This window comes from Pongo pygmaeus, chromosome 18, assembly GCF_028885625.2.
Source record: "Pongo pygmaeus isolate AG05252 chromosome 18, NHGRI_mPonPyg2-v2.0_pri, whole genome shotgun sequence".
In the NCBI taxonomy this organism is placed as follows: Eukaryota; Metazoa; Chordata; class Mammalia; order Primates; family Hominidae; genus Pongo; species Pongo pygmaeus.
Genome location: NC_072391.2, coordinates 52,024,300 through 52,049,259, shown reverse-complemented (window position 1 = coordinate 52,049,259; position 24,960 = coordinate 52,024,300). Strand labels below are relative to the sequence as shown.

At 48.9% G+C, this 24,960-nt stretch overlaps 1 protein-coding gene across 3 annotated transcripts; it reads right to left on the bottom strand.

Moving 5' to 3' along the window:
• Window positions 1-1,673: 1,673 nt before the first annotated feature.
• On the bottom strand, window positions 1,674-24,960 carry IRX5 (iroquois homeobox 5). Of its 3 annotated transcripts, XM_054455185.2 has the most exons (5): window positions 24,712-24,960; window positions 23,253-23,658; window positions 22,300-23,079; window positions 3,707-3,790; window positions 1,674-1,941 (listed from the first exon to the last, which is right to left on the bottom strand). In XM_054455185.2, the coding sequence occupies exons 1-4, from the start codon at window positions 24,958-24,960 to the stop codon at window positions 3,726-3,728; spliced, it is 1,500 nt and encodes a 499-aa protein (XP_054311160.2). In that variant the 3' UTR covers window positions 1,674-1,941; window positions 3,707-3,725. The 3 variants fall into 3 exon arrangements, with proteins under 3 accessions (XP_054311160.2, XP_054311161.2, XP_054311162.2); XM_054455186.2 differs by lacking the exon at window positions 3,707-3,790; XM_054455187.2 differs by lacking the exons at window positions 1,674-1,941; window positions 3,707-3,790 and having other exon boundaries at window positions 21,738-23,079.

The following is a 24,960-nucleotide window of genomic DNA, read 5'->3' as shown; positions in this document are numbered from 1 at the left end:
CCAAGTCCTAGAAGAGTAGGATTGGTAGGAACCTTAGAGACAATCCAATTCATTGATCTCATCTCACAGAAGAGGAAACTAAAGCCTGGTGGGTTGGTTCTTTTTGGCTAGATAATAGAGGACATGAGGTGGGGCAGAGTTAGGAAGAGTTGATTGGAGATAAACTGCAGAAGACCTTGAATACCAGGCTAAAGAATTTGGGTTTGAATATGCCTGTATGCCTATGAGCTGACACCTCTGAGTACTGACTCTGTGCCAGGCACCATCTCATTTAATCTTCATAGTACAATTACTATCATGCCCATTTTACAGATGAAAAAAATGAGGCTTAGAGAGTTTAAGCAACTTGCCCAAGTTCCCACAGCTCATAAGTGGCAGAGTACGTCCTCAAACGTAGGCCTTTCTAACCCCCGAGTTTGTGCTCTTGGCCACTATGTTGTACTGCAAGAGAAAAATGGAGCAATAGGTCTTAGAAAGATGTTCTATTGCCTGGACATAGTTCTAAATTCTCTAACTCATTGATTCCCAGAGCTCTGTTATGTTTTTATTGACTTGAAGATTAGGTTTCCTGAGAAGTCTCTCCCCTTCCCTTTTTAAACACAGCTGTCTTTAAGGATGGGGAGGAGGAATGTTTTAAACAGGAGTTGTTTAACTAATTGCCAATTATCTCTGAATAGGGTATGGTTTCCAACAGCTGTAAGGGATTTAGGTCCCCCATCTATTGCCTACTGTTGCCAGCGCTTGGAGCGTGTTGGGATATTCTTTCCCTTCTGCTTCAAAGAGGCAAACCAGTGCCTCATCCCTCCTCCGGCCACACAGCCCACCTCAGTCCCTTTGTACTGACTGGCTGGCTTAGGAGGGTACTGACTTTCTGGGTAAAAACTCTCTCCCTTTGACTGCCAGTGCACAGTAGTTAGTGGGGCAGAATTCTCCCATGGGACTTCACACCTATACTGTCATGCCCAGCATGTTTTAACATCTCTTTTGAGTGCAGAGGGTTCTTGCTCAGATATGAGACTAGACTTTGCCTCCTCCATCCCAGATCTAGCAGAAAGCTCAAAAGAAAATCTTCTGAGATGCCAGAAGACCCCAGTGTGGATGGGCGATGTTAATTGTCCCTCCTGGCTCTGTCTGCTGGATTCCTGGGACTAGGCCGAGGGGCAAACCTTTGTAAATGTTAATCTCCTTATGCTTAAGATACCACACTGTCTTTGATGTTCCCAAACATGTTGACTCCTATCTTGGTTGAGGGTGTGCGGCCCAGACAGGCCGAATGCTTGTTTTGTCTGTTGCCTTCCTCCAGAAGACAGCAATGATAATATGTTCACCCCAGGCTGAAGCATGAATGAGGCCTCCTTTAATGCCAGGTTGGGAAGGGGGCAGAGGGTCAAGAGGCAGTGACACTGGGACACTGAGGGCCACTACACTCCCATCCCTAGAAACCAAACCTAATTTGAGTCATTTTCTCATCTAAGACCTGCTGGATTCAAGTGGATAACCCTGTCCATTATGAACTCCTCCTGTTACTATGGAAGGGAAAAAGGAAAAATGTTTTAAAGTCCATTCATATTTGTATCAGTTAAGGTAATGCTAATTGCTATAACAAAACAAAAAATATATAATGACTTAAAGACAATGAAAGTTTATTTATCAAGTCCAAAATGAGCACTACGCATTGGAGTTGGCTTTCCTCCAAATGACATATTTGGAGGAAAATACATCAGGAACCTGGAGGTATTCCATCTTGTGGTCCTTTCATCTTCAACACATGGCTTCCAAGGTCGCTGGGTTCCTCTGCAGCAAGCTGTGGGAGGGGAAAGAGAGGGTGGAGAAGACGCACCCATTTCTTAATTGCTGTTGCCTGGAAACAACACATATCACTTCCTGTCATGTTCCATTCATTGGCAAGAACTTGTCACATGACTTGATCTAGAAGAGAGGCTGCAGAAAAAAATAAAAAATAAAAGAAAACAATAAAAAATAAAACAAGAAGAGAGGCTGGAAATTGCAGTCCCTAGCTCATAGCCACTTCCCACTCACCACGTGTGCTATGGAAATGGAAGCATGAATCTTTGGTGTACTATCAGTCTCTCCATTACATATTCAGCCATGAGGAGACAGCTATGATAGAGGAGGAAGAGAAAGCAGTTGACGTGGAGCCAAATGGTGTAGGTTCAAGTTTCAGAACCTGGCTATGTCCATCTGGGGGAGTCACTGCACCTTCCTGAGCCTTGGTTTCCTAATCTGTAGAATGGACACAATGTAGAATGGCAAGACATAATAAGGGTGACCATGTGTTATACACTATCAAACATTCTACCCGTGGTCACCAACGAAGTTTGAACTTTACAGTATTTTAGAAAAAAATCTGGTTAACAAGCAGATGGATTTCAAGTCTCCTGAAGAAAAAAAAAAAAAGAAAGAACTAGCAACATTGGGCCTACATTCCTACATGGGGACAATCAGCCAGAGCTGAATGTAGAAGAAGTATCCCTGTGAAGGTCCCCACGATCCCCACCACTCCCACTAGCCTGCTCTAATAACTGCCATGGTCTGTCTGGCTCCTATTAGCAGATGCATCTGAGACTCCTGAGCTATACAGTGTCTCATATGTTAATGATAATGATCGCACTCAAGCTTCAGGAATGATTTACTTCTACTTTTTCATTCAACAGAACTTAGTCATTCCCAAATATCCACCCCAGATGCAGAATCTTGTGCATTGGCTTAATTAGCTGATCAGCCCTAAAAATTGCTTATTAACAACTAAAGCTGATGCATATAATTTTTTTAATTGTACATTTTGTTGTTGTTGCTGTTGTTTGAGACAGAGTTTTACTCTGTCGCCCAGGCTGGAGTGCAGTGGTAAACTCACAGCTCACTGTAGCCTCAACTATAAAGGTCCAAGTGATCCTCCTACCTCAGCCTCCCAAGTAGCTGGGACTACAGATGTGCACCACCATGCCCAACTAATTTTTAAATTTTATGTAGAGATGAGGTTTCCCTGTGTTGCCCAGGCTGGTCTTGAAGTCCTGGGCTCAGTCGGTCCTCCCACCTTGGCCTCCCAAAGAACGGGGATTACAGGCGTGAGCCACTGTGCCTGCCTGTCCATTTTTTATCTTGGCAGAGCACTATGTTATGAATACCATGCCACAAACTTCAGAATCTTTTTAATTGTCATAAGATAATGAATGGAAATTTCTGGAGAAAGTTTTATTCTAGAACTCAGAGCCGTGTGTGTCCAACAATATGATCAGGAAGTTGGCCCCTACTGAGACCAGTACTAGGAAGAATGAATGACTGACAGCTGTAATTGATTGGCACCAGTGGGGATACCACCAGCATGACTTTGTTGAGGTAGACTGATTATCTCCTGCCAGTGTCCACTTGGATGTCACTGGGAAGGCTGGAGAAGAGCAATCATGGAACCCTTTTAATGGTCTGTTGACAGAAGGTAAGTAAAGAAATAGAGTTACAAGACTGCTGGCCAGAGCAAGGCTGCAAGAAGAAAGAGATGGAGTAAGGGAGGAGAGAGGAAGAGAAGAGGAAAAAGAGGAGGAGGAAGAGAAGAAGGAGAAGAACAGAAGGAGTAGGAAGTAAAGAAGAATTATTCATTTATCATTCAGGGTAGGCTAAGGTATGCTACTCTAGCAACTGATCCAATATTTCAATGGCTTAAAATAAAAAGAGTTTATTTCTTGCTCACAGTACAAATCCATCAAGGGTCAGCAGAGATCTGTGCTCCTCGTTGTCTTCAATCTGGGACCCAGGCTGATGGAGCTTCCAACATCTGGAACATTATTATGGGAAAGAAAGAGAGGAGTGAATCATGCGCTGACTTTAAAGAGCCCACCTGGAAGTGACACATATCACGTCTACTCACATTTTGTTGACAAAGAAAGTCATACACCATAGTCATATGTCATGCCCCACTCAGAATGAGTGAGGAAGTGCAATCCTACCATGTGCTCAGAAGAAGAAAAAGTGGAAAGTTGGTGAACAGCCCCAAAATCTACCTCCCTGAGGATCCTGGGATTCTGGACCTGGAAGGAATCCATACTAGTTGGGACTCTAGGTTGCAAATAATAGAAGGTGAAACTCCAGCTACTTAAATTAAAAAATAAAAAAATTGACTCACAAAACCAAAGGTCCAGTGGCAGATCTGTCTGTCTTCAGGCAAATCTTAATCCAATGGCTTAACACCTCTGAGATCTGGTCTCTTTCCATCTTTCAGCTCTGTTTACTTCCATGTAGACTTTATTTTCAGGTTTCATAGTCCCAGAGTTCAAGTTTAATAGGGAAAAAAAATTCCACCTCTCTTCAATTTTAATAAAAATCCTATATCTAATCTCACTGGGCTAAATTGGGTCACGTGCACATTCCTGAACCAATCACTGAGTCCAGTGGGATGAAATGTTGGGCATGCCAAAATCATATGCCTAGCCCTGGAACCGAATTGAATTAACTTCATCAAAAGCATATGGACCTGGGGAAATGGAATGGTGGTTCTCAGGGAGAAATTCAGGGTGCAGGAATGGAATCTGGTTGTCCCAAAAATTAAATAAGACAACACATATCCACTACAGAATACAGATATTCTCCAACCCAGAGGATTTCCAAGTATTGTTTTGCAGATATCTACAGGGACTGCCCAGAAAGGCTGGGAGAGGACTCCTGCAGTCTCCAATCTCCATTTCAATTACAGCAATCGTGCTTTGTTTGTTATATATTAGGATTCCAGGTAAGATTTCTTTGGAACAAAAAAAAGAGGATCTTCTGCTTTAAAAAGAAAAAAAAAAAGCCTGGGCACGGTAGCTCACACCTGTAATCTCAGCGTTTTGGGAGGCCGAAGTGGGTGGATCACTTGAGGTCAGGAGTTTGAGATGAGCCTGGCCAACATGGTGAAACCTCGTCTTTACTAAAAATACAAAAATTAGCTGAGCATGGTGGTGCATGCCTGTAATCCCAGCTACTCAGGAGGCTGAGGTGGGAGAATCACTTGAACCTGGGAGGCGGAGGTTGCAGTGAGCCAAGATCGTGCCATTGCACTCCAGCCTGGGCAACAGAGCAAGACTGCATCTCAAAAAAAAAAGAAAGAAAGAAAAGAAAAAAAGAAAAGGGGAGATTAAACATCACTGCACTTTGATTTTATAAAATAAGAGGCTGAGATTCAGAAAGGTTAGTACATTTTTTTAATCTCATTGGCCAGAATTGGTCACATGACCACCTAGCTGCAAGGAAGGCTGGAAAAGACAGCATCATGCAAAAGGGAAATGGAATTCTTACAACAGAATATAATCGGTTCCTCCCCTAGGGCAGGGCACATTGCCTCCCCAAACAAGACTGGGGTTCCCTTGGGGAACAAAAAGAAAAAATGATTCTCAAGAAGTTGTTAACCATTGTGCTGTGAGTCCGATCTCAATGAAAGCTCCTTTGGGTAGGTTTGAGCCTTATGCATCTGTTTAGAAAGTTTTCCTGCAACAATCCACAGGCCTAGAAAGATTGCCTGCAGCAATCTCCTTTAATTCTCACAACAATCCTACAAACCAGGAAAGCAGACACTGACTTTTAAAGTGTCTGCCTGAAATGGACTCCTAACATTATGATTGTGTCCCATTTTAACAGATGGAGAAACTGAATCTCAGAGGTGAATTAAGTATCCAAGAGCACGCAACTAGTCAAGGGTAGAAGTGAGGTTTTAACTCATGCTTATCCTTTATTTCATATGTTTAGCATAGAGAAAGGCAGGACACTAAGGGAGGGGAGGCTTCAAGTACAGATATTTCACTATGCAGGAGCTGACTGTAGGAAGTTGGCAGGAGAGGGGGAAAGACAGAGCTTGCCAAGCAAAGGGAACAGAGTGTGCAAAGGCTCAGAGGCAAGGTAGAGCACAGATATGACAAACTGTCTTACAGGTTCAGAGTTTAAAGTTTGAAGCACCATCATACTTAGAAGCCTCTGGGCCTCATATGAGGGCAATAGGGAGCCATTGACTATTCTAGGCAGGGGAATCATATCACTACATCTGCAGCTCATCCTCGGTGGGGAATTTCAGCTGCATGGAGCAGTACTGGAGCTGGGAGGCCACTGAGGAAGTGAGAGGTGACCATGGCCTGGATTAGTGAATGGAGAACAAGAGAGATTTAAGCAAAAAGTCAAGGATGTTGAATCAACCAGGTTTGGTAACTAGATGTGACAATTTGGAGAAAATAAGAAAAGCTGGCTGACTTCCAGGTTTTTAGATGGCAGTGCTGCCACTTGCTAAGAGTGGGGGTGAGTTGGACAGATAGGCAGAGGAGGGATCCATCATAGAGGGACAGGAACCCAGATAGCCTGACTCTGGGGCCCATGCTATTAGTCACCATATGACCTGGATCGCTCGTACTTGTCATTTGATAGGAAAGAGTCAGGACTGGGCCAAGGTATCTAAGGGAAACCTGACTGAAATAAGGAAACCTCCTTCACTGGGTATGGATGCACCAGAAGCCCCAAGTCCTCAGGCAGCCAGCTCTGCACCCTGCCCAGAGCAGCAGGCACAGGAGAGTGCTGCCTTCCAGGACCAGGGCATGCACTCCTCTGTCACACTACCTCAGAGCCACAAAGGGCCTTTGCTTTTTCCCTTCCACCCACCCAAGGCAAGGCACCTGGGTCCTCGGATTCACCTAAGAACCATCAGGGTGCACGAGACAGGTCCTGTCAGAACACTGGCATGCACTTTATTACTTTCTCACTCTGTGTCCTCAGAGAATCACCTGGATATTCTCACCCCCATAGTCTTGAAGCTAAAACTTTGTGTCAGGCACAGAAAGGGTACAAATATAATGATTTAAACAGTTAATAAACTCATCTTGAAATTTGTGTGGAAGAATAAATGCCCCCAAATAGTCAAGTCAAATAGTTTTGACCAAGAAAAACAAGATATAAGGACTGCCCTACCAGATATTAAAGCATATTACAAAGCCATAGTAAGACAAACAGTATGGTACTGGCTCAGGACAAACAGAGCAGGAAAGCCCAGAGCCAGATCTATGTGTTCAAGGGAACATACATGAAAAGATCACAGTAGTCAGCCAGCCCAGAGCTCACCGGAGTGTGTGCATTTTGGAATCATCTTGTTTCCAGTCTTCTACCTGGGCACTCAGTATGTGGCCAACGAACATACCTGGCTCTGTAGGCAGTGCTAAACTTAGTGAGTTCATAAGACATTCCCCAGAAATGCCCACACTCATCCTAACAGCTTCAGGACACAGAGATCACGTCTTTACTGTTGTGGAATTGAGGCTTTGAGAGGTTGAGCCCTTACCTAAGGTCACAGAGCTGATACGTGGCAGAGGTGAGATGCAAACCCAGATTACCCTGACCCCAGAGCCTGTAAACTACATCGCCTCTGGCTCAGCAGAAGCACTATGGGCTAGAACTATTGGGGAAGACCTCTAGAAGGGCTTCAGATGAGTCTCAAAAGGGCAGGTGGATTTAGACATGTGACCTGGATGAAGGGCATTGAAGCAGAGGAAGAGCCTGGGAAAAGTGTGTGGGCAGGGACTGTTCAGCACAAGATACCCATGAAGAGTCTTGGCACATGAGGCTACAAGGAGAGTGGGGTCAGATGGAAGAAGAACTTTGAATGACAGATACAGGAGCTGCGCTTTATTCCTTTGTTTTTTTTTGTTTGTTTGTTTTGGCTTTTGTTTTTTGAGACAAGGTCTCACTCTGTCGCCCAGGCTGGAGTGCAGTGGTGTGATCTCGGCTCACTACAACCTCCACCTCCCAGGTTCAAGCGATTCTCCCACCTCAGTCTCCCGAGTAGCTGGGATTACAGGCGCCTGCCACCACGCCCGGCTAACTTTTGTATTTTTTTAATAGAGACAGGGTTTCACCATGTTGGCCAGGCTAGTCTTGAACTCCTGACTTCAAGTGATCTGCACACCTCAACCACCCAAAGTGCTGGGATTAGAGGTGTGAGCCACCATGGCTGGCCAGACTTTACTCTTTTTGAAGTGCAGCTTTGATTTAGTCACTCTCCTGCTCCACATCCTTCCATAGCTCCATTGTCTCCTGGCTAATAAGGGAAGAGTATGCAGATGAAAAGATGCAGGGAGAGTCTGGAATCAGAGAGACTTAGTGGGAGTCCGATGTCACAGTCCAGGAGCCAGGGTACAAGGGCTTGGAAAGGAGGAAGGAAGACTGTGTGCTCTGGGGCAGGGTTTTGAGAGATGCCCAGCCTAGGCATCTACCTACTCCTCTCACCACATTGCGGATTACCGCTTCCCTGCAGTCTGATAGCATTTCAAGCTCAGCAAATAGCAGGTACCTTATTCACCTCACAGTAGAACTGAGCCATGAATAGCCAGAAAAGCATTTAATGCCTATAGCAGCAAAGAACAGCCAGCAGCTCTCTCCTGGTTGCATCTAGGCACAGAAAGAGAGACAGACATTCCTACGCACATCTCTTACTTTGACACCTACTTAGGCAAGTTAATCTTGCAATGTTTTAGTTTCTTCAGCTGTAAAATGGGGATAATAATTGCACCTACTCTGTAGGGTTTGATGAGATTCTGCTGAGATCATGTACATAAAAGCTTCAATGCAATAACTGGCATATACTAAGAGCTTAATAAGGTAGCTATTGTTATTAATGACAAGATAATTGTTTAGGTAATATGTTAAATCATAAACTATGTAATTAGCAGCTTTTAGCAAAGGAATTGGTGCTAGAATTATCAAACATTTATTTTACCCCAGAGGCAGAGACTTGGGCCTTATGACTCAGAAATGTCAGAAGATGAAACAAATTCAATTCAGTTCAAGAAGTTATGAATTGTCATTTTCCCCTGCTATGAAGATTGCTAATTATAGATAGATAGACAGAAAGTAAATAATGAAGACTGAATGTATTTTCCCTGTTTGAAGTACTGAATGCTATTAAAAAAGAAAAGAAAAACCTGTTCTCCTTCCACAAGTCCCTGCTTGTGTGACAGAAGTCCATGGTGTCACCTCTAGGAGTTCTCATTATTCAGCAGTTTTTGAAATGAGTGATTGATGTAATTAAAGTTATTGGTAAAGACTCAGTTACCAAGGGACAGATGAGTCAGCAACAAGTTTAAGTAATGAAATAATGTTCTGAGGCGTGATTCTTAAAATAAGCTTTTTTTTTTTTTTAACTCTAGACACCTTAAACATTGCTGGTCAGCAAAAACATGTGAAGCAGTTAAGAACTGAAGAAAACACACTACGCAATTTTAGAAATTCTCAGATGAAGTAATCTTCAATAACATGAAGCAGTATTTATCAAGTAATAATGGTTACAGCTTCCATTTATTTTGTTTTTGTGTTTTGTTTTGAGACAGTCTTGCTCTGTCACCTAGGCTGGCAATGGTGCGGTCTTGGCTTACTGCAACCTCCGCCTCCCTGGTTCAAGTGATTCTCGTGCCTCAGCCTCCTCAGTGGCTGGAATTACAGGCGTGTGCCACCATGCCTGGCTAATTCTTGTATTTTTAGTAGAGATGGGGTTTTATCATGTTGCCCAGGCTGATCTCAAATTCCTGAGCTCAAGCCATCCACCCACCTCGACCTTTCAAAGTGCTTGGATTACAGGTGTGAGCCACCATGCCTGGCCCAGCTTCCATTTATTGATTGTCGACCATGTGCTTTGGTGGGCTTGGCAGACATTATCTCATTTGCCCTCTGAGCCGGATACTGTTATTATCTCCATCTTACAGATGAGAACACTGAGGCTCAGAGGGATGAAACAACTTACCTGGGATTCCACAGCTAGCACATGTCACAAACTGGAATGGAACACAGGCAGGCACACTCTGGAGCTCACCTTCTCACTCTCCGCATGTGCTGGGCATCTCTGTCTAGATTCCATGAGCATTTAATCTAGCTCACTAATACACTCCAAATAACAGAGGGCCGTCAGGATTTGAACCCACATCTGTCTGACACCAGCTTGCTTTCAAAATTCATAGGGAAATTGTATAGGAAAGTTCAAATATATTGGCTTAGGATTCATTCATTTGTTTTCATTTCCATCTGCATTTATTGAATACCCAGGACACACCAGGCTTTAGGCTTCGTGTAAGTGATACAAAGCTGATAAGGGCAGGTAGACACTCCAGAGATATGTGACAGTCCATGCAACAGAGGACAAAGGCTCCAATTAGAGTATGGAAGGGAGGGAAAGAGAGGTGCCAGGAGGTTTCTACATTCCCTCCACTGGGTGACTGGGTGCAGGACGTGGGGAGAAGCTGATATGAACCTAGGGCTAAGGGGAGGAATGGAGAGGGCTTAACTTCAATTTGGGGCATTTTGAAATTTAGTTGCATGTGGTCCTTCTAGTTGCAGATACAGGTTGAGTATCCCTTATCCAAAATGCTTGAGACCAGAAGTGTTTTGTATTTTTCATTTTGGGGGGATTTTGGAATATTGGAAAATATATAATTATATATCTTGGGGACCCACATCTAAACATGTAATTTACTTATATTTAATATACACTTTATATACATATCCTGAAGATAATTTTATTTTTCCCTTGGGGACACTGAATACACCATGTGTTGTTTACCCACATTTTGACTGTGACCTGTCTCATGAGGTCAGGTGTGAAATATTTCACTCCCAGTATCATGTCAGCACTCAAAAAGTTTTGAAATTTGGAGCATTTTGGATTTTGGATTTTCAGGTTAAGGATGCCCAACCTGTATATATTCAGCTAGTCGATGTGTGGCTTAGAGCAAGGGTGAGAGGCAGGGCTGGGTGCTAAGCTAGGTGGGCGGTAGCAGCACTGAGGGTCATGGCTGACCTTCCAGGGCAGGTAGGGGAGGGCCTATCTGATCCCCAACCCGAGGAGAAAAGAAGGGAAAAGGGACAAGCTAGGGGGAGTTGACTTTGAGTGACATTACAGCTGGGAGCCCAAAGCCCCCACTTGTTGACACTCAAAAATTACCACGTCACTGTGGTTGGCTTTAGGAAGGAGGGGACTGGGATGGGAAACCCCATTTGTGAGTAACTGGAGAAAGAGGACACAAGGGGCTCCTGGGGCAGAAACTTCTGGATGGAAGATGACATCTACCCCTTCATTGCGACGTTACCTGAGAACCCCAACTCCCCGCCCCGCTGTGCTTTCTCACAGGTGCAAACTCTGGCCACCTCTCCTGTCCCTGCAGAAGAAAAGAAGGGCCAGGGATTTTTATGATGTCAAAGAGCATATTTGGTTGTTGGACTTGGCCTTTTACCCCCAAAGAGTGACCCACAGACAGGAAAAAAGGGTTCAGGTATGGCAGGACCAGTGGGACAGAAGCATTGAAATCTCAGGGGTTTGCAAGGGCCCTCCCGTTTGAGTCCCGCACCCTAGAACCACATTTGAGATGAGGATTCCAGTGCAAGGGGTTTGATAAGAAAGAGCTCCCAGAGGGAACCGGTGAGGAAGTCAGGGGAGCAGGGTGGGGAAGGGAAGGCAGACACCCCTGGCTCTGTCCCCAACCAGCTGACTGGTCTTGAGTAAGTTGCTTTACCTCTCAGGACTTCAGTTTCCATATCTGTAAAATAAGCAGTTGCTATTTTCCAAAGTGTGGTAAGCACATCTCTGGAAAGACATGACATGATTTTAGGTGGGGATTAAGAGATACTCATGCAGCCCATATAACTTTGAGGGCAGCCTGCAAAGAAGAAAGAACAGGGTCAGGTGAAGCCTCTAGAAGCAATCAGAGACCCTGAGAAACTTCAGTCACTTTCAAACCCATGGGGCCAATAATTTCATTGAATTAATTTTTTTTATAAGTGTCTTCTGTTTCAGTTTCAGTAGCATTATAAATATTCCTAAATAAGTAAATCATGAAAAAATTGGAAGGAAATTATTTTCTAAATAGTAATCAAAATAGAAATTGCACTCATTCCAGCCCTGGAATGAGTGAATTTGAAGAGCATGGAGTACAGGGCTCTGGTTCCTTCTAGTCTCCAGCCCTATGGGGCCCCAGATGTTCCTCCTACATTCTCTAGAACTCGTCAGGCCTTAGCCAGATTGAAAGGGAAAATTAAAAAGAAAAAAAAAAACCCAGAAAGAAAAATAACTCCACCAACCAAAATAAACCAGGCCAATGACTTTTCTGCCACACTCTTCATGAGAGCAAAGAGGTGGTATTTATTCCAAATGAGCCCTTTTCTCCACGTTGCCACTAATCTTCTCTTTTATGTGATCCAGGAAAATTGGTCCTCAGCGACCAATGAATATCTTGCATAGATGAGTATTTGGAAAAAAAGACACCTATTACACAGGGTTTGGACTTAGATACTGGATACAAATAGAGGGCAAACAAAACAAACAAACAAACAGAAAATCTTGTGGTTTGGATCGAAAAAAAAGTCTCAGAAACAACTATGTGGTGTCTGATGTCAAACCATGTTAGTTGGGAAGGTGTCCGGAACATTCTGGAACGGTGAGGGGATTTGGAATCTAGGGATAACAGATGTCTCACTCTGCTTGAAAGATGTTGAGATGCTGTTTCTAAGGGCCTGTGGATTCCCTTGGGGACAAAGCTACCGATCATTTACAGAAAAAAAATAAAACAAAACAAAATCCCCAAGTCAAGTAAAGGATTGAAAAAAAAACAGTGAAGCTGAAATGTCAGAAAAAAAAATTCAAAATAAATGCATGCAGGACCCATGATGGGGGGCCTTGCCCCCAACTCCAATCTGTCTTTGATAGGAGTTGCTGTGAAATGATGGGCAAAGGAACATTAATTTTTGCTGGCATCACATGGGATAATTGTGGGCGGGCAGATGTCACTTCAAACAGAAGAAATGAGTAAATCCTTTCAAACAGCAATTGTTTAGGAAAGAAAACACTCCCTGGTAGGCGAAACGGCCCCAGTTCCTCCTTGTTGTTGAGTCTCTGGGAGAGACGGCACATTCCGAGCTTTTTCTTCATCTGTACTTCACACACGGAGTCCTGAGGAGGCAGGCATCCTCCAGCAGTGTCTGAGGAGGGCTAAGATGTTTCCCGGCCCAGCCTAAATATATCTCGCTTGACAGCCTGTCACGGTGTCTGAGATTCTGCCATTATAAATTCATTCCTCTCTGTTAAAGCATTTTGTTTCCAGGAGTTCTCTGTTAAAATACAGATATCCCAGAGAACTTAGCTAGGATGAGGCAGGGAAAAACGCAGGCCTAGGAGTTAGGAGACTTGGGTTTTGGATCCATCCCTGTCTCTAAACCCATGGCATGAGCTTGGAGAAATCATTTTCATTTCCTCAGCCTCAGTTTCTCCACTGGTAAGGAGAAAAGAAATAGGGAGGCCAGGGTGCGGTGTCTCACACCTGGAATCCTAGCACTTTGAGAGGCTGAGGCAGGAGGGTTGCTTGAGTCCAGGAGTTCAAGACCAGTCTGGGCAACATAGTGAAACCCCATCTTTACGAGAGAGAGAGAGAGAGGATGGATAGATAGGTTATTTTTTAAAGGAAAAAAAAAGAAAAGAAATGGGAGATGTGGTCAAAGAACTGTAAGGTCTATGGTTTCAGGAGAGAGGATATGTTGAGTTTTCCCTGGACTTGTGAGTCTGCCTTGGGCATTTGAGTGCTTTGCCACTAGATGCCTCATGTGTCCACAAAAGCAGCTCCTTTTGGCCCAATGGCTTGAGGGTCAGGGCAAAGAGTATTTTACTTACCCTCTTTCCGGGAAAAAAAAAATCCCTGCACCTCCCTTAATGTTAGGCATCTCAGCAAATGACACCCCCTATTATCCTGGGGACTCAGGCCCAAATCCTTAGAGGCATCCAGCATTCTCCGCTCTTCTCTCTTCGCCCATATACAATCCGTCACCAGTAAAGCCTGTTGACTCTGCCTTCAAAATATAGCCCAAACCTGAGCACTTCTCCCCGCCTCTCTGGGTACTACCAAGTAGAGGTTGGTGCAAAGCAACATTCCCTCCCCCTGAATTCTCCATTGGCCTCCTAACTGTTTCCTACTTGCACTCTTGTCCTACCAGACTTTCAGTTCTCACACCCTGAGGATGCATTTAAAACGTAAATTAGATCTTGTCGGGCCAGGCACAGTGGTTCAGGCCTGTAATTCCAGCACTCTGCAAGGCTGAGACGGGGAGATCGTGAGGTCAGGAGACCAACCTGGGTAACATGGTGAAACCCCATCTCTACTAAAAATAAAAAAATCAGCCAGGCATGGTGGCATGTGCCTATAGTCTCAGCTTCTCAGGAGGCTGAGGCAGGAGAATCGCTTAAACCTGGGAGGCAGAGGTTGCAGTGACCAAGATCGCATCACTGCGCTCCAGCCTGGGCGACAGAGTGAGACTCTGTCAAAAAAAAAAAAAAAAAAAAAAAAAAAAAAAAAAAAAAACCCACAAAAAACACCAAAAACAAAACAAAACAAAACAAAAAACCCATAAGTTAGATCTTGTTACTCCCCTCAAAATCCTCCCACACTTCCTCCTTTTCTCCCTCTCTCATAAATCCCAAATATCCCACCAGGACCTACAAGGTCCCATATAACCTGACCCTGGCTTTACCTAGGCTTCTTTCCCTTCCACAAAGATCTCTTTGCTGTTCAAACCTGCTCCCACTGCAGGATCCTCGCATTTGCCCTTCCTTCTGCCTGGCACTCTCTTCCTGCAAATATCTGCATGGCCTGTTCCCTAACTTCTTCCAGGTCTTTGTGCAAACACCTAAGAGAGCTTCCTAAGAGAGGGTTCCCAGACTGCCCTCACTAACCCCTTACCCTACTAAATTTTTCTCATAACTCTCATCACCTGGACATGGCAATAAGTCATTATCTCACTCATTTGTTTATTTTCTGTCGTATTCTCTAAAGTGTAGGAAGGCAGGGACTTTGTCTTGTTCATGGCTGCATCACCAATGACTAGAACAGTACATCTGGTATATTACAGGTGCTTAATTGACAGTGGTTAGAGTAAGGGAAGGGAACAGTTTAAGTGGGGCTGTACTAACACAGAGACTAGGATAGGCATTCCACTAGAGAGGTCAATGTCAGGGTCTTTCCTGTCTTCTGTTGCAGGAACACAGGATGTCATGGGAAGGCAAGGGAGAAGTCCACTGCTGGGAGATCTGGGACGGACAGAGTGAGGTGGTGTGAGGTAGGCAGGGGAGGTGATTCAATCAGAGAAAATAATCCAAGTTGAAATTATAAGTTCATGGGCTGCAGGTTCTTGATTAAAACCAGCAGAAATAGCCAAAAGGTCCTTGTGGACAGATTCCAAAAGACAGGAGCCTACAGACAAAGGGTGGGTTATGAGAAGAAGAAGTTCTGAACTGTCCAGCAGACTAACCTGAATGTAGATCCTGCCATGTAAACAAGCCACGTAGCAGCTCCAGTCAGCTCCAGAAAGCTCAACTCTGAGCAGGTCACTCCCTGGTCGAACTGCCTTCCAGTCTCCCTCACTGTCCCGACTATCAAGCCCCAGCCAGGAAAGCTGGGAAGGTGGAGGCAAGTGCTGAGAAAGATCAGCCATTCAGGCAGGATTGTCTCTCCCTCAAGTCACAACCCAAGACTCTGTCTCCCACCCTCTGTTTATTCCCAGGCCTTAGCTAGCGTCTCCAGTGAACTGAAGTCTTAAAATAGCATGACTTTATTAACTATATTGAAGGATAGCCATGTGCCGTGCACTTGAATCCTCACAAAGCCAGGAGTGGTAAAGCCCCATTTCACAGATGAGGACACTGAGGCTCAGATTGGGTATTGGATCTGTCCAAAGACACATAGCTAGTAAGTTGCAGAGGCAGGGCTGAGCCACCAAGGCCCAAGTACCAACCTGGTAAACCATAACATTTTTGGAAGACAACTCCAGTCCCCCAGCTCCAGGCTGCCTCGGGTGCCACAGTCACACTCAGTCCTGGAGAAGCCATTGTCCCCGTGGGCCTGCAGCCGACCTCCCCCCAGGCCTGGGCAGCTGGTTCGCAGGGGGCGATGGCCGCAGCTAGAGCCTGTGCCCCGAATTAGGATGGGGTTGTGGGGGAGACCGCCAGCAGGAAGCAGCTAAGAAAAGCACTCAGGACCGGGCACTTGGGGAAACTCAAGCAGGCACTGAGCCTCTGGAGGCTGAACCCCAGTTGTGTTGAGCGCCGCCACCAGGCCGCGGGTGCAGACGCGAACTCTCCAGTCCTTGTTTGATGAGCAGCGGCCAATAAATTCATTAATCATCATTTTATGCCTCATCAAACCCCCTCCAAGCCCCTCCATGGGAGTTACACAAATTAGCCCCTGAAAAGACAGTAATTTCAGTTTAGCGAGGTAAGTGCTTTCTGATGGGCTCCGCGCACAGAGCTCTTCTGACAAGCCGATCCATCAGCACGTTGGGGACCGGGCGTGGCCGGGACGCCCTGCCCGGCCCGGCCTCCTCCCACACAGCCCTTCCCAACCTCGCCAGTCCAGCCCTCCAGCCCACAGTGTCTCAGCCTAGGGCGCCCCTCACCACCGACTGCTGTGTACCCATTCTCGGCAGGTTTTTTCATCAGGTCTCTCTCCCTAGCCCATCCCGACTTCCTCCGTAGCCCTTCTGAACATGAGAGAAACTGCGGGAACGAAAAACCAAGACCCCAAATCGGAAAACAAACTTGCCGGGAAGGAGGATGCTCTGGCCTTGAGGTTCGAACTCCCGCCCCGGGGAGGCAAGAGCCAGGCACCCCTTTCTCATAATGTTTGGCTTTCGGGGTTCCGCCACCCCTTGCAACGACTTAAGTGCTCTGTGTATTGTGTTCCTACATTATTTGGGAGAAAAGAGGTTAATCCATGTCTTCCAGCTGATTCTGAAAGAAATCTCATGCTCCAAAAGAGGGCCTTGTGGGAACAGAGGAGGGGGTTTTTCCTTCTCGAGGGCCGCTCCGCAGGACCCTGGGGGCTGGAGGGTCGCACCTGGTCTTTTTCATGGCCCTCGCGTCTTTTTCTGAAACCTCCAATTGGGGTGGAAGACGACGCCTGGGGAATTAAGAAGATGCCTGGGAAAGAAGATAGGAAGGATTTTCTATGGAATGGGCCCAGCCAGTATGATCCAAGCATGGAGACTTGGGTAAGAAAGGGGAGGGGGACAAACCGAGGTAGAGAAAAGAGAAAGTTGTGGCGAGGGTAGGGTATTTGCAAGCGCGATGCCCACACCACGCCTTCTCACTTTCCCAGCCTGGCGCACAGAATGTCCCGGGGGGACCCTATCTAGCGGGCAGGGCCAGTGCAAAGCAGGTCGACAAGGAGTTGCAGCCCACGCGGGGCCGGCTGGCCAGCGTGCCACGGCTGCGGAGAGCTCGAGTGCCAAGCTCCGCGCTGCTCCTTCATTAGCTTCCCCTCCACGCGGCGCTGCATGCCTCAGAAAATAAGTTAGCAAACGGGGAGCCGTTTATCTCTTTTATCTTGGGGCCTGATCCAATTAAATAAGTGCACATTTACATTTGCATCCATCAGGCGGGAGCGCTGAGAGCCCGGGGTTTGCTCGGAGCAAATAAAAGCAGATTTCACTGGGAAAGTGGTGTCTGGGCGCGCTGGGCTCGTCCCCGTGCCGGAAACGAGCGCTGCCCGGCGAGCGGCCTTGGGGACCCAGGCCTGGGGCCCGCGGCCTACAGGAGGCCAGAGATCCCCACTGGCGCCGAGAGGCCGCCCAGCGCTGGAGGTGCGGCCAGAGCTGCAGCCAAGCCCCCGAGGCGATCTGCTGTTAGGCCACAACCTGGGCTCGCCTAGTGCCCGAGGCCCAAGTCGTAGTTCTCGTGAAAACGAAAAGGAGATTGGCTATGCCCTGGACACAAAGGAAGACCCGCGGGGTGGGTCTAGGGACAGTCCTGAAGCTTTAGCCAGTTTAAGGGGAAGGCGGGCAGCAAGGTCCCAGTCGGGCCCGATTTCCCTCCTGTTCGATGACCGGGCGACGAGGGAAACAAAGATCCAGCCCGAGGGCGCGTCCCGCTTTCCCCTAATAACCCTGCACCTGGGGGACACCAGTGAACACAACCTATGAGGGCTTCTGGCGGGGTAGGGCGAAGCCGAGGTGAGCACCACAGGCCTTGCCACGCCGACCTCATGAAAGTTCTTTTCGAAATAGGAGGGTTCGACGCAATGGGAGGGTACTTTTGTTTTGTTTTTCCTTTTTCTACAGATGTTCACCCCACAGGCCAAAAGCTCTTAAGACCAAAACGGTCTTTGAGGGCGCGGTTGCACGGTAGCACCCCCATTTTCCAAACCGCAAATTAAAACTGCGCGGGGTCCAGAGTTGGAGCGTGGAAGGGCCCGCAGGAGTGGAAGTGCGTACACCTGATGCGGGGCGAGAACTGCCGGGGGCGCACGGCTGCAGCCCCCACCCGCAGGCTGTTTCAGCCCGCAGCGTATTTCTCAATTGCCTGCGCCGGGTTTTTTGAAACGTGCCGAAGCTGTGGCGGGAACCGGTAGGGTTAACACTGTTCTAGTTGTGGGCCCTGCTCCCCAAATCCCCAATGCTAACTGGGTCTTAGTTAGGTCCAGGGCTGTGGCGCGTTGGGTTGGCGAAGCAGTTTAAGTTTGTCCGGGCCGGAGTTCAAAGCTAAGGCCCCACGGTGGGTGGAGGGATAGCGGGGGTCTCCTCTAGGTCCCCCTCCCTTCGAATCGCATGGCTCCCAGGGGCCGGTAGGCGGCGCCCTTCCTAAACTGCATCCGCGTCTGGCTCTGTCATGGGAGCGCAATTACATTCCTTTCACTTTGGGCGGTTTGCATTGCGCTGTTCCGCGCTTCCGTCCGAGTCGGCAGCTAGCTGTGGAGGACAGGTGGACTAGGAGGCACGGTCGGTGCCAAAACCGCACGTGCGACCTTCCCTCCCCCACAATCTTCTAGGTCCCAAGGGCTGCGCATGGCACCGGGAATAAGCAGCCCGGAGGGGTTTGCAAATCAGGAGGCCTTGCTGCAGACCCCGCACCCGGGCTGGGGGAACGGCATTTCGGGCCTTGGTACCCGGAGTGTAGGAGCCGGGAGGAGAAAGACGTCTCTCCTGACTCCCACATCCCATGAACTGATTCGGCCCCGCACAGAGCAGGTTCCCGGTTTTGCACTGCCTCAGGGGACTGCTTACAGAGACCCCAAGCAGTGATCCCGTGACCCCTGTTGCTAGACATCCAGAGGCTTCTGGTCCCTAAGTGCCAAGATAGGCGTTTCTTGGGGCCCAGAAACGGCCTAGTCAGGCGCAGGTGGCAAACGCCAGCACAGTCTCAACACCTCGGGACCTTAGGCGCTGCCTCGCGCAACTTCTGCGCCCCAATCCATGCCTGAGAAGAAACCCTGAGCCCCGAACACGCCGGAAGTTTCCCCAGCGCGTCTAAGAGGCTTCGCCTGCTGGAGGGCCCGGGACGCAGCAAAGAGGAGGCTCCGGGAGGAACTTGGGATCGTACGGACACGCAACCGCTTCTGGGATTCAGCGCGGAAGACGTTTCCTAAATGCCCTGAACCCCCGTTTGCCTGGTAGGCTACCTCCAAACTCAAAGTCACTAAACACCAGAAAAGCTGGTGGCCACCGAAACCCAGCTCTGTAAATAAGAAAAACCCAGATGTAATTGGGTGCTAGTACCGAAGACCAAGTGCGCACAGAAAACTGCAGACCGTGCAGAGGCCCAGGGCGGCAGGGATGCGGGCAGGGGACAGCGACTCAGGCAGCAGCTGCGGAGCCCCCAGCGGTTTAGCTCCCCAGCCGGAGGCTCCCCGCGCCGTCCCTGGATGAAGAGAAACGCCTGGCGTTCCCGGGTGCGCGGTTCCCGTTCCCAGGCAGCTCGGCGGGCATTCGGCTCCCAGCCCAGAGCCTTCGCGGTCTGATTTGGGAGGCCTGCGCCCTGCCATTTGCATATTCCCGGGAACACTGGGAGGCCTGTAATTTTCTTTTTAAAATCGTTGGGCAGGGTTTAGGGCCAATGCTTCCAAAACCCCGCCGAGTTGATGTCGTCCTTAAACTCTCCCTTAAGAGAAGGGGACTGGCCTATTCTTCTGACTTTTTTAGAAAAGGTGACTCCTGGGGCTGCATATTCAACAGGGGGGGAAGCTGATTGTGAACCAGGCTGTGGGGGGAGAGAGGGGAGGGTGGAGGGGGATGAGGCGCGGGATGGGGGGGAAAGGAGGGAGAGCAAGTCATCTCTGGAATTCAATTGTTTAAAAAAATCATTTATAATTAAAGGGACAAAATAAAATACGATCGTCTCATGCATATTTAATCTTTCACACTTCCAGCTTTGAAACCATTTTCCCTGCGTGAATTTTCTCACTAATTTAAACCCTGAAGTCGACTGCTGTTTGCTAAAACATCTGGACAATGCAGCTTTCAAACTTGTTTAAATTCGAATAAGCTTATAAAGGAGCCCCGTGGCAGGTTAAAAAAAAGAAATAGCAAAAGCAACTCCAGTGAAACTTCGGGGTGGGTTTAAAACACCGAGTTAAGGTTAAAGTCATCTTCAGTAGAAATGCAAATATGTGCATTTTGATTTAGCCTAATTAAGCCGGTGTTATGTGCAAACACATTCCCTCTCTACACTCAGGCTTGGGTTTAATAGAGCAAATTAATTCCTGTCGCTGGGGTATGTTTTTGCTATAACACCCCCCCCCCAAGTCCGTCCCCCAGCCACTGAAAATTTCCCACGAAGTAAAACGCGTCCGGGCTCCAGATCTCGGGTGCAAAATGGAGCCGCCAGCACCGCAGCCAAGCCCGAACCCACATCTCTGGCCGGCCTCGGGGACAGGGCGTGGATTCTTCCTCATTAGGGATTCAAATGCATCCTGACTTTTCATGTTGAGATGAAGTATGCGGGATTAAAACGAGAAAATAAAACCCCAAAAATATTTTTGTAGCTACTCGGACTCTTGCATCTGAGCTGGGAAAAGCGCTAAAGCGACGACAACCCTGATGGAGTCCACAACGGCCTCGTTATCTAGGCAAATGGCCTCGAACTTTTGAAGGCCACTTGTCCAAAAAGAGGCCCGTTGTGAGAGGGAGGGATCCTTTCAGGGGCTCCCCTCTCTTCCCCCAAGTGGCTGTGGCGCTCCCCCCTCCCCTTCGGCCCACTCTGCAATCTCCGACTCTGCAAAGTGCAGGCTTGAAATTCAGGACAAGTGTGACACCTACCTGTGAAAGGGGGAAACCGTCCCCTTGCCTGTCCCGCTCGACCCCAGCCCCGCAGCTGAGCGGGCACTTCTGGGCCACCCGCCACCCGCACGGTCTGAGATGGAACGTTCATAATTTAATCAAATCCAAAGAAGAGATCAATGCCCAAATTTGAAGGGGCAGAGAAGACGGTGACTTGGGAAAGTCTTCCCCTTGGCATCCCTGAATGCTCCCGCCTGCACTAGCCCGAAGCACCCTTGAAATAGTAATAAGGGCTAAATCCAGCATAAAATCGAACTCATTAGCAAAGTTCACCAGCTGATTGCTTTGCATAAAACACGACACTGATTGGAAGTAATTAGGTTAAGCGATGGCGCTCGGGTGGTGCGTGTCCCTAGCTGGCTTTGCCATCTTTTCTCCCTTCTGGGCACACACTTGGGTCTCTCTTCTCCTTCCTCCAGGGTCCAATCTCTCCCAAACAGCCCGCATCAGTGATCCAGATCTGCATTCTGGGCAGGGCCAGGTTCCCTGGGGCTTGCAGCCTAATTATGGTTTTCCCCTGGCACACTTGAAGGTCTGTGGAACCTTCCAGTCCCCACTTTGAAAAAAGTTGCAGTTTGCACCTTTTGACCAAGGCAATGGACAGTTTATTGAGGCTTCTAAAAAGTAATGAGTGGCTCTCATTATGTTAAAATCTCTTTTAATTAAATATTTTGCATTTTACAAAGGCGCCTGCAGTTTCTTTCACTTTTTAAATCTAAGAGTATAACCTGTTTCCTTTCTGTAATACTTTAGCTCATACCCAGCAGAATCAATAGGTGTAAAAAATTAAATTAAACTTGTATTTTTAAACTATGAAACAGTTTTGGGGGAAACACAAGTGTATATATTTATATTACAAAAAAACATTAAATGCCTGTACAGGTGTCTTGATTTTATAATTTACTTCAAAGATATTGAATTATCAATTTAAATACAAAAATGCTACATTAAATATACAGAATAAGATTTAATACAAATCCTTTTTTTTCTTTTCGGTTGGTTAAGACTTTTTTTGTGTGTGGAGATGTTTACATTTTTATGTCATCCATCTCCATAAACTATAAACTTCTGAATAGGAGGGGTAGTTTATTTTCTCTCTCTGTCTCTCTCTCTCGGTGATGGAAAAATAACTGCCAAGGCCATGTTTTTAATAAATTAGAAAAGTCCGGGACCGACGCAGCCCGCGTTAAATGTCGGACATACCTTTCTTCAATTCATAGGGAGAGTCTTTGCACAGGTCTAGCTGAGACTGGCTCCGCAACATTTTCGGGTCTTTAGCCAAAGCGTCCGCTCGGTTCAACACGGTCTGGTTTAATCCATTGAAATGAGACCCCGGACCGGTTGTGGGGCCTGGCCCGGGCCCCGGGTGGCCATGAAGGTGTCCGAAAGAGCCATAGTTCGTGTAGCCGGGATAGAAGGGCGCGGTGTAGTAGAGAGGCCGGGACAGCACCGTTCCGCCTGGAAAAGGACACTGCGCCGACGGCGAGCGCGACGGCGCCGGGGCCGGCGACGCACGGCTGCCTCCTAGGGCTTGCCCGGCTATGGGCCCGGGACACGGTGGGCATGGAGAGCCCTCGCTCCCGCCGCCCCCGTCCTTGACCTTGTCCGAGGATGTGGCGATCTCTGCCAAAGACCACAGTTTGGGCTTGGCGAGCACCGCAGGAGGCGGCGGCGGAGGCGGCGAATGGATAACCGAGGGCCCGCTGGGACCCGGGGGCAGCTCTCCCGCGGCTGGATGCGGGCCGGGCGCCGGCGCTCCGGCGGGGTAGTGAGGGGCCGGGTCCTCCGCCAGCCGCGCCGCCGCTGGCCCAGCCGGGGAGGGCCCGCCGGTGCGGGGGGGGCCCTGCAGCGCTTCGAGGAGGCCCTCCGAGGGCGGCTCCTTAAAATCCGAGTCGCTGAGGCTGCCCTCCGTCTCCTTGCCTGCAGGGGTGGGTGGTCCCTGAAGCCGTTCGCAGCCCGAAGCCGCCTTCTGCTCAGCTCCTCCTGCGGGCGAAATCCAGGCTGTCAGGGGCGCAGAGGCCGCGCGGCGGGACCCGGTTCCCGCCCGCAAAGGCAGAGACCCCTGCCCCCAACCTCCAGGCCCCGTGCGCGCCCCCTCCAGGCCTCTCTTTTCCTTTTTACTCCCGCCCAACACGCCCTTTCCCGTGTCCACCAACCTGCTTCGGGGCCCTCGGGGTCGCCCTTGTCCTCGGGCTTCTGGGGCTCGTCCTCGTCGTTCTTCTCCAGGTCTATGTTCTCCTCCTCTTCCTCGTCCTCGCTGCGGTTCCGCGGCGTCCATGTCATTTTATTCTCTTTCTTGAGGCGCCGGCGCGCGTTGGCGAACCAGGTGGACACCTGGGTGAGGGTCATCTTGGTGATGATGGCCAGCATGATCTTCTCGCCCTTGGTGGGGTAGGGGTTCTTGCGGTGCTCGTTGAGCCAGGCCTTGAGCGTAGCCGTGGCGTCCCTTGTGGCGTTCTTCCGGTACGCTGGGTCCCCGTAAGGGTACGATCCCAGGGGCGCCGCGTAAGGATGGTACCCCAAGGAGCCCGCCATGCCGGGTGTGTGGTCGTAGGGAGAGCCCTGCAGTGAAGACGCAGAGAGGTGAGTGTGGACCGTGGTCTCCACTGCCATCGGAACGACCGAAGCACCCTTTTCCCTGCGCTCCCCGGGGTCTGTGGGTGGACGAGGCCCGCACTCCAGCTTCCTACGGGGCAAGGCTGGCGGGGTTCAGACCTAGGAGCAACTCCTCCCCCTCCTCAGAAAGCAGCGAGGACCTCAATTCCTGGGTCAGGTCCTCCTGGGGCCCCTGAAGCTGTCCCGGCCTCGGTGTCACCCCGTAGGCCCCCATCTGCCCGGGCACGTCCGTACTCCGTGCGCAGATTTGGCCACGGCGGCCCGGCCCTCCATGCAGATAGAGAGGCCTGGGCAAATGAGGCGACTCCGCGCTCGGCGCAGGAGCGGCCGCACGTTGGGCGCAAGGAGGGAATACAAGGGAAGTCAAGGCTCTTTTTTTCTTTTTTTCAACACGCTAAGAAATGCAAACAAAAAGCTGAGCCATGCCCAGGCACTCCCACCCTCCAAAAATGCTACCCCAGACCGAAGTTACAACCTGGCCGAAAAATCCCGGATGCACCGCAGCTCGACCGACTTTTCAGAAATTTAATACCCCCAAATCGGATTGCGAAGATAGGATTACGGATTTGCAACATTTTGGAGGACTAATTAAAGGCTAGGCCAAACACATTTACATAGACTTAGCACGCTTCTGCTCAAATTTCGGGTCTATTTCTTTTGAACTACTTTTCCAAAATACAAAACCAAAAATATAAAATTTGCAGGGCAGCCCGGAGCTTACGTTTACACCAAGTGCTGCTCTTTAATTCCAGCTACCTCTCCCCACAAAACCCCTTCCCGCCAGCTCAGCGATCCGAGCAAGACGCGGCTCTCTTTTCCGAGCAACTCTTGAGTCCAAGGCCTGGGAGAAGCTGGCGGAGACAATCACCCAAGTTTGAAGGGGCCGCGAAGCTTGGCGGGGGAGGTCGGTGTTGGCGCCTAGGCCCGTGTCCCCCTCCGCCCCCGTCCTCCCGCCCAGCTCCTGCTGCCCCTCGCCCGCCACGGATCCCGCTCACTTACCACGTACGAGGAGAAAGCGGCGGCGGCGGCCGCCGCGGGGTCAGCGCCGTACTGGAGGTGCGAGTTGTAGCCCGGCGAGGGCGCCGTGAAGGCAGTCGAGCCAGCGTAAGGCGAGAACGCGGAGCCCGAAGAAGAGCGGCCGAGCTCATCCGTGCGGGGCCCCGAAATGACGCTGGTGCTGTACGCCGGGCACGAGTAGAGCGCCAGCGAGGCGGACGGCTGGTACAAGTAGCCCTGCGGATAGGACAT